The 16,888-nt window shown below is 43.3% G+C and overlaps 1 protein-coding gene across 2 annotated transcripts in view; it reads right to left on the bottom strand.

Moving 5' to 3' along the window:
* The window catches only part of mpped2a (metallophosphoesterase domain containing 2a), a 69,030-nt gene that overhangs the window by 27,869 nt on the left and 24,273 nt on the right, over positions 1-16,888 (bottom strand). For both annotated transcript variants that reach the window (XM_061059541.1, XM_061059469.1), the window contains exons 3-4: positions 16,364-16,545; positions 7,084-7,309 (exon numbers count right to left, since the gene is read on the bottom strand). In XM_061059541.1, the coding sequence (XP_060915524.1) occupies positions 7,084-7,309; positions 16,364-16,545 (408 nt within the window). The remainder of the gene's footprint in view (positions 1-7,083; positions 7,310-16,363; positions 16,546-16,888) is intronic.

Raw genomic sequence — 16,888 nt, 5'->3', positions numbered from 1 at the left:
CACACACACACACACACACACACACACACACACACACACACACACACACACACACACACACACACACACACACACACACACACACACACACACACACACACACACACACACACACACACACACACACACACACACACACACACACACACACACACACACACACACACACACACACACACACACACACACACACACACACACACACACACACACACACACACACACACACACACACACACACACACACACACACACACACACACGCAGTAAACCCAGCAAACCGATCATGCTACTGCATAAACCCACTAACATCGATTGCCATTATATTCGTTAACAGGAGGTGATGAACTGTATACACTGTGAAGAAAGAGGAGAGGAGAGTGATTAAAGAGAATAAATTACAGGAGGAGAAATAGTTCTTGAGTGAATAAATATTAGAAGAAGACGTGGAAAAATACAGATATGACGAGATATGAGGGGAAGAAAGGGGACGAGAGAGAGGAGGAGTTATGAAAGGTATTGTGTAAAAACTACAGTGAGATGTGGAGTAGAAATTTATAAACGACAGGAGAGAAGAGGAGAGAAGGGGAGAGGAGAGAAGGGGAGGGGAGGAGAGGAGGGAAGGGGAGAGGAGAGGAGAGAAGGGGAGGGGAGAAGAGGAGAGGAGAGGAGAGGAGAGGAGGGAAGAGGAGAGGAGTGGAGAGGAGAGGAGAGAAGAAGAGAGGAGAGGAGAGGAGAGGAGAGAAGAAGAGAGGAGAGGAGAGGAGAGGAGAGGAGAGGAGAGAAGGGGAGGGGAGAAGAGGAGAGGAGAGGAGAGGAGGGAAGAGGAGAGGAGTGGAGAGGAGAGGAGAGAAGAAGAGAGGAGAGGAGAGAAGAAGAGAGGAGAGGAGAGGAGAGAAGAAGAGAGGAGAGGAGAGGAGAGGAGAGGAGAGGAGAGAGTCCCCTGTGCCAAAGAGGCAGAGAGGGGGAATGAGGAGGGTGTGCAGAGCAGCAGAGGGAGTAGCAACAGTTTGACCTTCGACCGGGGAGTTAAGTTGTGGTCAAGTCCAGAATCACAAAACAGGTTAATCCCCACAGAGCGAGAGACTCCCTCCTTTGTCTCACCCCCCCCTCCTCCTCCTCCTCCTCCTCCCCTTTGCTGCTACTTCTCTGGTCTGAATCAGTCAGCAGAGCTTATCAGAGTCTGTTAAACCAGCAGGATTCCTCACATATCTGTGACCAGCCTGCCCGCCTTCCCTCTATACTGATGTCTGTTTTTTTTTTTTATGCCTGTGCTGCGACTACATTTCATTCATGTTATTCTTTATTAACAATTCCCAAATGAGTCTGAGGATTTGGTTCAAACATTGCAAACAGTCACACAGGAGGAGCTGAAAAATAACATTTACCGAGAATATTTATTGATGCCAAATGTTTGATTAGCATCAAGGCTAAATGCTGCAGCATTCACCGTTTGATCTCTTGGTTGTTTGTGTGCTTTAAATGGGTGTAAAGGTGAACATAATTCAGGGTCCTATAATTTCACCCTCTGTTTTCTTTCATCAACATTTTGCTACTAATGGCTGTGCATGCTGATCCGCAACAACGACTGAAAACGCTGCACATGCCAGACCAGGAGTCGGCGGTGCGGCTTTGTAATGAAACAGCATGCACATGTGTTGTGCACAAACTCTTCCTCCCACAGAGCGCTGAGGTGTAATCATACAGAAATGGGTAACACACAAACGTTTGTGTGGACGGAGGATGAGGTGGGGTTACTCCTCAAAGTGACCCTGAACTACAAATCCAGTAACCTTCCTCTAAACGTTCGACTGGGTGTGAGCAGCACAAGCAGAACTCAGGAGTCCGCCATCGTTGTTGTAGCACGGCTATTGACTATCAATGTTAGTACAAAGATAACATCTGATCTTCCCACCCTCAGCGTGACATCACAGGAAAATCTGAAGCTTAGTAGTAGTAGTAGTAGTAGTAGTAGTGTGTGCAGGATCTGCTTTTATTTTGAAAATCTGTCAGTTTATAATTCATCTGTAAAACATTAAACTCACGGTCGTACAGTGAAACTTGGGGATCGAATCATCTGATATTGCCGCACAGATCTTAAATGTTTGATTTAAACCAAACGTTATCAGACCAGAGGCGGACTTTCTTTCTCCCATTAAAAAAGGGCAAAGCAAGAGAAATTCATATCCTGCATTAAATACAGAAGATTAAAAAGAATGAATTAAACGCAATGAAATAAAGTTGTCTGGAGCAGAAAGAGTTAACGATGTGAATCAAATCAAAAACTGTCCAGAAGTTTTTCTCAGAGACCTTCAGCTCCTCTTGAAGAGGTTTGATTGACACGGTGCAGAAGCTCTCCTGTCTGTCAGTGTGTGTGTGTGTGTGTGTGTGTGTGTGAGAGAGAGAGAAAGGGAGGAGGTTGCTGAGGTATTTGGTCTGTTGAGCATCTGTCATTAAACAGCGAGTGTTGTGTGTCTTTCATGGTACGCTGCTTCAGTGCACTCAGGGGAGACGAAGAGTCGGAGAAAAGTTTGACTTGAAATGTTGGAGACAAAGAATTGGGAGCGTTATTACGGTATTAATTCATGTCTTATCGTATGAATGATTCGCTCAATTAATAAAAACTGGTAGATAACCAAGAGTCAGAAAATGATGGGACGAACATCTGTATACGAAAAACTAAATTTTTATTTTCTTTAACATTTTTCAGGTCCTCAAAAAATAAACTTTTTTGAAATTGTAAGAAATATTTAGTTGGTTTTTGGGCTTTTAATTTGAAAGTGTGCTGCTTCTGTGGGTTAATATGATGTAAATTGACTCTCTCTGTGTTTTAATATTCACTGCAGCAGGGAAAAAACAAGAACAAAATGCCGCAGCCTTGGATTCGTAGAAGTAATAAATGCTTTTAATCAGAAAAATAATCAGCAGCTTAACTCGTATAATGAAACAGCTGCAGCCTTGGAAACTTTTAATCCCCCCCCCCTCCTGCTTGCCAACTCTTCCTATCGTCTATTTATCCTGATAATGAGAACTCAGGGATACGTGATCACAGAACTCCTTCATTTATTCAGGAACGTTTGAGTTTGTGCTTCAGCAGCTGGATCTTTGACTTTTTCAAGTATCAAGTATCAGATTCGGTTTTTCTAACAACTACGATCACCTGGAAATGAAAACAGCTCGCATTACATAAAGTCAATAATTATATTACATTTCTTTGGCAGCTTTTCAGTAAATGTAAGTTCATCTGAAACTTTTATTTCAAGAGGAAAGGAAGAGGATAACTTTGATTTTTCACTCCTGCCGCCTCCTCATAAACGATTGATTCTTGCTTTAAAAACTGTCATTCATAATCAACGAGAACATTCTGAAAGGCAGGGTTGGTCATTTCCTCCAGATCCACTTTTTAAGATTTTGGTTGAAATTGTCTTTAGGTTCATGCTAGTTTTTGAAAATAACCAACCCTGCCTTTAAATAAATCAATTTTCTTTCCCAGCGGTAAATCACAGCTTGAGGTGAGCTTAGAATTTAAACATCTGGGGCAATTTGACCCTCAATGATTCCATATATTTTTCCTACATTACCCTTTTTTTTTTTTTTTTTTTAGGTACTCTAGTGAGATTAATTAACTGAGGCAACTTGTTGGCACAATTTCAATGTGAGCACATGTCCGAGTAACCCAAAAAAAGTGCGTGTGTGAGAGAGAGAGAGAGAGCGAGAGAGAGAGAGAGAGAGCTCGGCCTCGTTCAAATCCACCTCGATCCCTGAAGAGTTGGAGCTTTTCTTGCTCCGTTTTTGAAGATAAAAAGTGGAAACTTTTGGCGTGGGAAAGTGCAGATTTTTTTTAACTGATAGGATGTGAAAGCATGTTTGGTTTGCGAGCGCTCCTTCAGACCAGCAGGCCTGGGTGTGTTCAAAATGACTGAAGGAGAAACAGGGTACAGAAACAAAGTGTCCCAGAATGTTTTCACTGTAAATGACCACATGCTGAACTGACAACCTGCTGCAGATAATGATGTTAGAAAAGAGCTGCAGTAGAGTGTCGCTGTTATAAATAAGACCTTTAATGCAGGTCTTTACAATACGTATTGATAAATAAAGTGATGTCGATGAAAAGAAGAGTCTACTGTTGCTGATCCGTCAGAGCTCAATGTTTCCTTCCACCCTGTGCAGAGTTATTGATGAAGTGATGTCACAATAACATATGCTTAACAGTATAACATAACTTACAGTGTAAGCAGTAAATGTCTTGGTCCTAATAGGACACAGATATCGTGATTCTGCGTTCAGATTGACATCAAAGAAGGCTGGACTATTCGCCTTCTTGAAGGTCATTGTCCCTCTTGCGTCAAAGAATATTTTTCCACACTACACGATGCATGTGTTATTTGATTGTGTATTTAAAGTGGCAGCAGCAGACTCCTGCAGCTCCTGTTTATCAGCTGGTCGTTACACGCAACATTTCCTGAGTGATGCTGTGGAGTACCGACCTGCAGCAGCAGCAGCAGCAGCAGCAGACCGCTGAGAGCTCGGCCACCCAGGCGGCGAGCTGTTGATGAAGCGAGGGGTCACTGCAGGGCTAAGTGAGACCTCACACTGCTGGACAAGCAGGTCAGACCTCGGGCCACGGTGCCATATGGGTGTGAAGGAGGTGAGGAAGCTGAGGAGGAGTGGGGGCAGGAGAGGCCGGGGGGGGGGGCACCAAGCTGTCTACTCCGCCTCTCATGAGACCCCCAGCTGTCACAACAGACACTTACCAGCTCTCTCACTAAACAGCCACAAGGGAGAGGGGGGCAGCATCCTTCCTCTCTCCAACAGAAGGATGGAGAAGAGGAAGGATGGAGGGAGGGAGAAGAGTCGCTAATCTCTTCTTCCTGCTGCTGTGAAGTCTGAGGAATGCTGACCCCCCCCCCCCCACCCGCCCTGCTACTGTCCTCCACCACTTCCAAAGCCAGGCTGCAAACCTGCTAATTATAGCTGCCACAGGATGAAGGTGTGACCTAAATAGTTATTTAAAGTCGAGAGCAGAGTTGTGAGAACCACAGAGAGCAGAGGGAGTCAAAGCAGGACGGAGGAAGCTTCAACCTCGACCGTCGCACAACAAAGCACACACAGCTGCAGAGCCGGCCAGTCGGGGTCAGACTGAGAGTTTTTAACACTGTGAGAGGCTCGGACTGAACTGCGCAGCCTTCAGATGGATGAGAGTAAAGACACACGAGACACACACTATGAACTACCAGCGCTTGTCTATTGTTCTACTGCAGAGGTTTGGACTATGTAAATCTAGGATTTCATCAATTTTGAAGCCTCTATAAAAATGCTGAGTCATTACTTAATAAGTTGGGCTTAGATTGATCTATTACAGAATAAAAAGCTGATCCAGCTCCACACATCTTTTTCTTTGGCTCATATTTCAACAACAGTCTTTACACAATGTTTGGTTTTAATAATACATGTTTAAAAAAAAGAAAGAAAAACTCATCAACTCCAAACATGAACAACATGAATCCAAGAATAAATGGTTACACCTTTGAGTATTAAAAGATGATGAAGGATTGAGGTGGTGTTGTTTCAGACGTGAGCGGGATCAACAGTGCCAGTGGGACAGAAAAGTGCTGTGTGTGTGTGTGTGTGTGTGCATGTCTGACTGTGTGTGTGTGTGTGCATGTCTGACTGTGTGTGTGCATGTCTGACTGTGTGTGTGTGTGCATGTCTGACTGTGTGTGTGTGTGTGGCGCTCCCGCTGTGCCGTGCTCTCTCACACTTCCACATATAACAACGCCGTATAACAATATGAATTCACACACCAGGACACCAATATTACGCCGTCAGAAATCAATATGGACGTCTTTTGGTGTAATGACAGCGGAGCTTTGTTACAGCGCTGTAATGCGGAATTGCATTATGAAAAGGGCGTGTGTTAATGCAGAGTGCAAACGCCCGTACTTAAGTGCTTTCCACTTGTTATACGACTACCCGGGATGGATTTTAATGCTTATACCTCGATTAAGCCGAAGACGAATGGATGGATGGATGGATGGATGGATGTTAATGCCAGGTGTAAACAGGGACGAAAAATAGTAGAAGTCACCCAATTCCAATAATGAATTTTTTTTTGGGAAAGTTGGAAGGATACAAATCTAAAAACAGGATGTTTGCTAATTTTAATTTACATACTTACATACCTAAAGTTCTGGATATTGGTATTTTTTTGTTACCCAAACCGATATTATGTACGGCTTTAAAAATCACCTGATTCTTGGTGTGAGGTGAGGAATCAGCTGTGAATGCATCTCATTCAGAATCTCAGATTTAAATTTTTTCCAAAACACTTTGAGAACTAAAAATGAAGCCAGTGAGCTCTACAGAGTTTATTCCCACTAACACGAGTACTCCAGGTACACACACACACACACACACACACACACACACACACACACACACACACACACACACACACACACACACACACACACACACACACACACACACACACACACACACACACACACACACACACACACACACACACACACACACACACACACACACACACACACACACACACACACACACACACACACACACACACACACACACACACACACACACACACACACACACACACACACACACACACACACACACTCTTCCTTCCTTCCTTCCTTCCTTCCTTCCTTTCTCCCTCCCTCCCTCCCTGCTAGCTTTCTTTCCACACCTGAGAGCCTATTGACAGAGTGTCCCGGTAACACGCGGCTCACTTAACCCCGTGTCAAAACACCGGTGTAACGTAAGCCCGGGGAGCAGGCGGAGGTCTCGGGCTCATAAAGGAGCGTGCGAGCTGGGAATAGCACCCTGCATGTTGGAGCGGCGCCTCGGCGAGAGCGTTCAGCACGCTGACTACGGAGGGTGGGAGCTGGCAAACTGCCAGACAATGACAGAGGAGAAGACACACCTTCTCCTCAGGGACCCGCAGCACAACGAGACAGAAATGTGACTCAGTGGTTACGACAAGATGGAAGATGAGAGCAGCTTTGCATGGAGGGAAAAGAAAAAAAAAAAGCAGAGAAGAGTTTGTGCTCTTACCACGGTGCTCCGTATATCCGGAATCCCTTTATGGTGACGTCCGAGTCCTGCAGGTACACACAGTTTGTGAGCAGCGTCTGGACATTGTCAAAGTCCTCGGGTTTGAGTTTGGACACTGAGGGGAATCGGTAGTAATCCTGCTTGACCAGCTCGGCCATAAAGTCCTTATCGAAGGTCAGTTCGTGGTTTCCGGCGATCACCACCTTAAACTCGTACGGGAGGCCACCTAGACGAGACAAGAGAAATACAGCTTAAGTCCAAAATCCACACGTTTCCAAACGTTCAGCTCGAGTCTGCACGGCTTCATTCTCACACTCAAAAGGTTTGTTTATCATCAATGACATCTTCTTAAACCCCTGACTTGACATTTTATTGTTTCAGCAGGAAAAGCATTCAACGCACAAACAAAAGAGCCTGGAAACATTCACTGAAGCCTCGTTCACACTTGCACAAAAATCCTGAAAAAGTCCCGAAGTTTTCAGAGTGAACTTCATGTGCGAACACAAACAGATAAATCTTTTTCCTGGGACTTTCAGGTCGTTGTTTTTACGAATTTTCAGGAGTGCAAATGTGAAGAACAGTTTTAGCTTAACATTTGAATGGCTCAGGAAGAGTTGCTCCAAAATAAAATCTGTGATACTCCACTCTGTGCACAATGTTACTAAAGCAATACTGAAGTACAACCAAAATTAACGATTTACCAATTTTTTTGAAGTTTGCAAAAATTGCCCCTTAATCTATATATTTTTTTTCCAGAGTGACAGTTAGCTGCTGAAGCATTAAAGACGGCAACACTGGGGCACCAGTGGTCTTGTGCAGTGTTTTTCAAAGTGGGGGTCGCCAGGAGGTTCTAGGGGGGGGGGGGGTCACGGACACTTGGGCGGAAGAGGCAGGAAACTGGACCAAAACTAAAATTCAACTTCTACTAATATTGTTATAAATAACATTTTGATATATAAATATTTTGAGATGTTATTGATCACTGTGAATCCACATTTGTGTTTCTATGGTAATCTTTCAATATTGTAAAATAACACAACAAAACTACGTTTAATGAAATGATTTATAAACTTGGGAGAAAGAAGCTGTTGATTTAATTTCTGATATTTGCAATCGAAACAAAAGGATTTATGAAAGAGAGTGTCACCACCACAGGTTGATGCTATATGAGGGTCCTTGGCATGCAAAGTTTGGGAGCTCGTGGCCTAGTGGTTAGTTCATGAGCCCCATGTACAGAGGATAAAGTCCTCAAAGATGGTGGCCCAGGTTTGAGTCCGACCTTTGTCTCTTTTGCGGCACGTCATTCCCTACTTTCTCAATCTCTGATTTCTGACTTTATCCACTGTCCTGTTATTTGAAGAAAGATTTCAGTTTTCTCTTTTCATCCAAAATGAACAAGTTTTTGGACGCAGCACATATCGTCCAAATGTTGCAGCCTTGCGCTCTTTTATGGTCGAAAAGTATTCAAGAAAATCCAAAAAAGGTGTTGAACTTTCTACCTGTTCTGTCTTTCTCTACAGAAACAGCAGGCTGTTCTAATATTCTGTACATGGAGCGACCTCTCCCTGTATACCTAACCCCGAGCACAGATCAGGATCAGAAGAAGAAAAGACTCTGATAAGTGGAGAGGGGAGGAAGAAAACCCTCAATTCAGACAGTCACAGAGGTTACAACCACATCTGACGGCTCTGTTTGACCCCTGCAGACCACCGTCCATCTCTGCAGACGCCGGGCGGCTGAGAGAAGCATGAACCTGAACTAAATAGAGGAGAACATCTATTACGAATCTCATTCCCTCATCTTTCAACTTCCGCTGTGCCCTTTCCTCTCTCCTCTCTGTCGGGGTGATTTGTCCCGCTTCCCCTTTGCCATCAAGAAACTGACTTCCTGCTTTCTTCCAGCCGATTGAACGCTCAGCCAAAAGGCTCTGGCCTTCATCACCCTCCAATCTGTCTCTTTCTCTTTCTTTGTGAGGCTTCCTGTTGATTTTGTTCCAGTCTCCCTTCATTCTGTGGTTTTTTGGGCCTGCTCTGTAGGTCCTCTATCCACCTGCAGGAGCGTTAACTGGACCACGGCCATGTGAAGTACTGGTATGTATGCTTCAGGGGGCTTCCTGTTAAAAGGGCTGCAACTAAAGATTCTTCCTATATTGACATTTAATCATTTGTACATAAAGCCAAAACACAGTTTTCTATATCCAATAAACCTTGCTAAAAGCCAGTTGATGGCAAGTGGGCAACAGTCTCAGCTTAAGCAGGCTGTTTAAAAGAGTTTAACCAGACACAATGCAAAATAAAAAAAGTCTGTTGCAAATGTATAAATTCATCGTAGAGTTATCAGCTACTTAATCGATGCTGGCAAGCATTCCCACTTTTATCACACGGGGGTTAGGCAGTGATAAAGAAATAAATTCTTTGCTCTAATTAAACATCAGAAGCTGTTTGTTGTTTGTTGGTGTTTAGAAGCTGAGTAACATCCTCATTGACCGACGTTTTAAAATCTTTCATGTGTGTTTATTCCTGATTGTGATTAATGATTCAGTTCAGCTCATGAAAACACAAATCAAAGACATGACCTTTGGGGTTTGTTTTAGGGGTAGGGAATCACCAGAAGCCCCACGATAAGATATCATCACTATACTTCAGTCACAATTTTAAACATTTTGAGATATGCTGAGAATAGTGATACAATTTATTGTGATTAAGCTTTTTGTAAATTGCATATTATGCCCACAAAATTTAACTAAATCAAGAAGTGTTTTGTCAAATAAGGAAACACTCTCAGTCTCTTCCTCTCTCTTCAGTCTTTTTATTTCTACAAAATGAAGCCCACAGACTGAGCAACCCTGTGATCAAAGTCAAACTCTGTAAAAAGATTCACGCACCTCACAATCTGAACTGTTGGTATTTCAGTCTAATCGGACTTGAACATGACGTTTTAACAATGCAGTGTGTTCAAAATGAATCGTGCAACCCCTACAGCAATTAAAAATTTAAAAAAGCATGTTTGCTATTAATGTAATGAAAGTATCAACACTTGGGGGGCCATGAGACAATCAGCACACAAAATATCGCGATACTATGCTGTATCGATTTTGTCCCCCACCTCGAGTTTGTATGACACCGTACAAAACATACAAAGCCAAATCTTTCATCATCGTGTATCAGAACAGGATCGATTTGATATACTAACAAGAGCTGTATAAAGAGTTAACTCCTTCACAGACACTTCAAGTTTACTGCACAGACACTTAAAGGTACCTCCATCCACCTACACCACAGAGCCGGAGTAAGACAAAAGGTATTCAGCTCAGGTGCTTTTATCCTTTTGTTTCCTCTGAAACATATTGCTGTGGCAGCCAATAGCAGGAGGTTATGATTCATGGCAGGAGGTCAAATCGAATCAAATGTTGAATAAAGAAATCCAATATATCGTATTAGTGGAATAAAGGCGCCTTCTGGCTGACGACAGTAGTTGAAAGAAAGGATGTAAGCGATCTGCTCAATTTTGCAGCGGTCCAGTTCACAATTGGAAATAAAAGCGATAGAAACTGAAAAGAATATAAATTCAGTCGAGATACGGCGACTGGATGCAGATAATAAAATATGGCACGGCAACTGTCTATAGTGTGTGTGTGTGTGTGTGTGTGTGTGTGTGTTCTCTAATGCTGAAAATGAAAGAATCATGGTTCCCCCGGTCTACAGGTTTCATCCCCGCTGCTCTAAATTAGCTCTTGTCGCATCTCAGGATCATAAATTCCAGTCTAACCTTATATGAGAGCGCCGTCTCTCAGTCCCACAGCACTCTAACTGGATCACACATCCATTTACACAAACACACACACATGAACACACACACACACACAACCTAAAGCGAATCCTCCTCTCCACCAGCAGCAGGCTGGGAAAATGGGGAAAACATAATTACCATCAAACAACTCCACCTCCATTACTCTACTGGGAATTTTCGTCTGCTTTTTATTGCCGCTGTGATACATCTAACAGCGGACTGCTGGAGTGATACACCGAGATTTATTTTCTATTCTTTGCCCACAAACAGGCGGCGTGAACGATGAAAGTCAGTAAAGAACAAGAGCGATGTGAGCAGAGAAATGTTTGTCATTCCTCTCAAAAGGCTGCTGCACGTTTGTTTAAGATTGAAGAACACACAACAAGTGTAGACTACATGTTTTTCATAACTTGACATTAAACAGGTGAATATCTTAAATAAATTAATCAATCAGCGTCCCTCGACCCTCTCCTCAAATGAATCCTTGACGACATCAACGCGTCCTCCAATTAGAGCAGAAGCAGCAGGTCTGTTATGGAAACATATTCAGGTGTATGTGATGGTAAAACACCTGCAGGTAAAATGATTCACCTTTGATGACTCATTCAAGAATCTGCAAACTTCAGCAGGACAAAGTTACTGATTTAAAGTTTGCAAAGCGTGAATCTTAAGACGCTATCTTTTTCTGAAACGAGTTTACACAACACAGATGGAGACTAAAATCGGACTGTGTCGTCCCCACTGTCTGCTCCGACCTCCACCTCAGTGTTAAGGAAATGTGGACAACAGGAACCCGAGGAATACAAAGGAGAAATCCTTCCTGCATCTTACCCTATATGTTGTTTTTGTAAAGCGTCCCGAGATAACACTTGTAATGAATTGGCGCTATACAAATAAAGATTGATTGATTGATCTTCCAATTGTCACAATGTTGAAGAACTAAAAATTGGATGCTGTTTCAAGGTTTTCTTCACAACATCCCGAGGAGCACAGAGATGGAGATTTGTTTTCCATCCCAGTAATAATCGGTCTGACGGGGTCAGCTCAGTTATAACGGCTGTGGCTCAGTTGGTAGAGTCGGTCGTCTATCAACCGGAAGGTCGAGGGTTCGATCCCCAGCTCCTGCAGCCACATGTCCGATGTGTCCTTGGGCAAGACTTAACCCCAAGTTAAGCTTCATCAGCAGCGTATGTATATGAATGGATTAGTTACTCTTTACACAGCAGCCTCTACCATCAGTGTGTCAATGTGTAGGTGTGACCTGCGGTGTAAAAGCACTTTGAGCAGTCAGAAGACTAGAAAAGCACTAATCAAGTTCAAGTCCATTTACTGTTTCCATTTACAACAGCAGACTCAGCTAATGCTGTAAGTCTCCCGCCCCCACTAATATAATGGTAGGGGGAAACACTGGACTGATAAGTTCTGTCACACACGGCACTGTTTGGATCTGTGGGAAATAAAGTCAAGCTTGGTCCTAAGAGCACACCTACACTCGACTTCTTGTCAAGAAAGGTGCCACACAAATAATTAACATGAAACGTTTGAGATGGTAATTTAAAAGAGCTTAAAAGTTAAGCATTGAAAATACCGTCTCAAAAAGTATGTCTACACATGAAGGGAGGAAAACTGTCAATGTTCCCTTTCTCACTCATTGCAGCGCCTACATCAGCCTTTATATTTACACACACACACACACACACACACACGCAGAACACACACACACGGTCTATAAAGGCTTCTGGGAGCAGTTCAAAGAGGCAGATCAGAGCCGTGGCTTCCCATAAGACAAGCTGGGTCAGGTGAAACTCGTTCCTCTGCATCGATCTTCGATGATCTCCATCAACAGGCCAAACCATCAGTCGATACAGGCGACAAACTGCTGCCTCCTCCAGAGTCTGAGAGGAGCAGACGAAGGAGGCTAACAGGAAGAAGAGGAGGAGGAGGAGGGGGCGGCAGCACAGGAGCAGCAGGAAGAAAGCAAAACAGCCTCATCCAATCTTAAGTTCACTATGTGTGTTTGTTAGTTATGGTAGCACAGGAAATGGACTTTTCTTGTCTTCTGACTACTCACATCATCACACATACCAAGTACTAAGTCCTAACAAAGGGGGACATTATCCGTTCGTTACCAGTGATGAATCTTCTCCTAAAATGCTGCGGTTTTAGTGCGCGCGCCCCATGTATGGAGGCTGTAGTCCTCCAAGCGGGGCGGCCCAGGTTCAAATCCCGCCTGTGGCTTCTTTCCTGCATGTCATTTCCCACTCTGTCTCCCTGATTTCCAACTCTATCCACTGTCCTGTCTCTCCATTAAAAGGCACAAAAAGCCCAAAAATAAATCAAATAAATAAATAAATAAATAAATAAAAATGCCTTCTGTCTTTCATCTTACTACCCGGTCTTGATCTCTGCCATGTCTGACTCAGTCTCTCCCTTCTACCCTTGTGAACAAAGAACAAAGAATCGGCCTTGCATGGAAGAACGCACCTTTATCATGCACTTCCTCTTCTTCATAAAAAACTATCTGTATGGATGCAGCGTTTCTATCAACCATTAGAGCCACAATTTAAAACCTTACTTTCCTCAGTCTGCACACGGCTGAGAGGACATGTCCTCCAAACCACAACAAAAGACACCACCAGAAAACATGTTTTCATGTACTTCAAAGCTCCTCTTCCACCGAACATAAACACGTTCACTGATGGAGAATCAGATTCATTGGAAAGACGTTTTTTCTGAAGCGAGAGAAATAACACCTTCTTTAAGATTAAACCAAAACTGACTTTACAGAAAAGACAGAGCATCTCTCACGAGGGTTAAAATCATCTAAACATCTGACAAATATCATAAGATTCACTGTATCATCTGTCTTCTTACAATTTTATGGATTCTGGTTTTATTACTGTTGAAGGCCCCGTGTCCACCGGCGTCTTCTTTTTCAATAAAGAGAGAGCGTCTGCAGCAGCAGGCGGCCGTCCCGAGAAAAAGCTCAGCCCAGCATCCTTTTTCTGAACACTTCTAATTAAAAATCTACTTTTTAGAAAGGCGCTGTTGACATCACAGACGCTCTTTTTTTAAAATTTAAGAAATGCCCCAGATTTTTGTCTCTTACAGATCATGCCCTGTACCCACATCCTCCTCACTACATGTCCAGACAAAGTAGGAGGACAAACATCCTCCATTTGCTGCTCATAGTGAAGGGAAAAAACTATTTCAAATATAAAACATAAACTTCAAGTCAATGGAGAACTGTCGGTCGTACACAAACGCTTCATCCAAGCACTCCAGAACGCACAGTCAGCGCTTTTCCTGCACCAAAAAAAAAAGACAGGCGGACACGGCCGCTTAATCTTTATGATCTTTGATTTGCCTTTATCCTAAATTTATAACCTAATTTGACCATTTTTTTTAAATATTAAAATTATTCTTATAACCTCATCGACTTTTCCTGGGACATTTTCACTTTACTCTCATAACAGATTTCAAACTTTCTTCAAATGTTTTGGTAATTTTCTAATTTTCTTTCTTCTCAACCGTACAGTTTAACGACCGGGCTGCACACGGACTCACAACCTTCAGGACACTAGAAACAGTATGTGGCATGCTGAACGCTCCAAATTACACACAAGACAATTTCTACTTTGCGCAGCATCGATCCCCCGTTATGATCGATATCAGTGTTTCACCCTGACTTAACAGACACACACACACACAAACACACACACACACAGATATACATACACTGACGTAGCTGTCTGTGATGATGGATGGACGAGTTTGACAGAAAAGCTGACCGGTGTGTCCTCGTGGTGGTACAGGTGCTGAATTTGAGGTGACACAGCAGAAAAGAAAGAGGAGGGGGGGGGATTGGACTTGCCTGCGTGTGTGTCTTTTCCTTTGTGTGTAAGTGTGTGAGTACATTTCAGGGGCGATAGGGTCACAGCAGCTGTCGGGACTTAAAATGAATGCTCTTCTGTGGCACAGCCAAAAACTAAAATCTCAGTTCATAAATCCAGAACTTGAGATTTTAAAGGTTGGACTTTTGCAGAAAACAAATAATACATTTTAAACCATGTGACAGGATACAGCAGCTATTATAACTTCAAATATGATTCATTGCAACTTTTTGGGATTATAGTCACAACAATCTAAACCATAGACTGTAAATATTAATGGATGAGTGACGTCACTGATCTGTTCCTGCAGGAGACTCTGGAGGCTCATCGGCAGCAGCCGCCATGATGGAAATCCTGTCTCAGTCTAACTTTCAGTCAACTTAACGACAGACTGAGAGCTGGAGCTGAGGCGGGTTTTAAACCTCCTGACAAACCGTTACATCCCGCCCACCTGTCAATCATGTCAGCTACGTGCCTAACTATGGAGTACATGTATCGTTTTCAACATCAAAATGGTGCCATTTTTTTTTTTTTAAATGTATCCCCTGTGCAGTGTGTGCCAGTGATCACAATAACTAATCAGACCTATTTAGTTTTTTGTACCAGGCTGTAAACATGTTTATTAATGCTGTAAAAACGGCTTTCTTGGCTGAGGTGTGTATGTGACTTCTGGTGTTCCTGGAGCCAGCCTCTAGTGGACACTCGAGGAACTGCAGAATTTTGCACTTCCGCATTGGCTTCCTTTTTCTCAAATTATTTTTTTCTTTTTGTTCTTTTGAGTACTCAGAAAAGCGTTTTATAAATCTAATGTATTATTATTATTATTATTTCACTATAAGCATCTTTACTCCTCTCGGATTTAAAGGGTATAAACAGCCGACATCAGCCACATGAAGTGGTACGGGGGAGGTTGTCTGTTTGCCCGACGGCTTCGCTTCTGATTGATATTCAAACTGAAAAGACTTTTTGACAACTTGCTTCTGTCCATTGAGTTCAGTCTTTCAGAATGACTTCAGGACATTGTGCTTTTTTTTCCCCCTGTAACATTCAGTGAGGAGACTGTTTGGTCTGAAACACACACAAAGTAATTCAAACATGTTAAACAGTTAGAGGCCTGTGTGGTGGGTGGCACTTATTGATTTATGCACTCGCTTTTTTCACTGTGTGAAACATGACTACATTAAAAGGTTCAAAAACTGCTCCAGAGTTCCTTCAGCGCTCGCCTGGAGGGTCCCGAGATGAAACACTTGCTGCTGAGTGAGAAACAACACACACACACACACACACACACACACAGCTGAGCGCTCCCACCCACAGAATGGGGCCAGAGGGAGAGGTCAAAGGTTAACTGGGGCAGGGTGTTGGGTCACAGGGGTTAAACTGGACACTTTAGAGCAGCAGTTTGGGGTCAACAGGGGAGGGAGGCGGAGCCATTGTGTGGTCTAGTTGATGGTTGTGCGTGCAACATGTCTCATGCCCTCGTCCGCACGTCCCTGCTCAACAGAGCCTGTTGCACGTCAGCTTTTGTGCGAGTATAAAAACAATGCACGCGTCCAGCGGGCGTGTGTACGAATGTGTGTCTTAAGCAGCTTTAGTACCTAGCCAGTCGTTGAACTTCTTAACCTCGGAGGGCAGGCCCAGCTCGGTGAAGTCGCCCATGTGCAGCAGCACGTCGCCATAGGGCATCTGTATGCCGTCTGTGCGCGAGTGTGTGTCGGACACACACACAAACCTGGTGTGTCCTGCTGGTTTGGGAGTGTCATAAGGGATTGGGTCCACCCTGAAAAAAAGACAGAAACAGAGAGCTGGTGAGAATTGATGTCACGACAAACTCACATTACACGTTAGCAAGAATGTGTTATGATTAATCAGTGGGTCGCTAATTAACTCAAATGAATTAATTATGACAATTATGACAAGATTTATTCAGTACGTTCATGATTCTAGGCTTCTGGATATTTTACGCTTGGACTCTACAACCCTGATTTAAAAGAAGCTGTGTAATAACTGACTAATCCTTTGTGACAAGTGTGGTATTAAAAACTAATAACAGTATGTAGACCAGATATTTAATGTTTAAAAAGATGACTTTCTAAGCTCAGAACTGAAACGGCTTACTTCTT

The sequence above is a fragment of the Labrus mixtus genome, chromosome 1, assembly GCF_963584025.1.
Source record: "Labrus mixtus chromosome 1, fLabMix1.1, whole genome shotgun sequence".
Lineage (NCBI taxonomy): Eukaryota > Metazoa > Chordata > Actinopteri > Labriformes > Labridae > Labrus > Labrus mixtus.
Note: the sequence above shows the minus strand (reverse complement) of the source record. Positions and strands in the feature narration are given on the sequence as shown.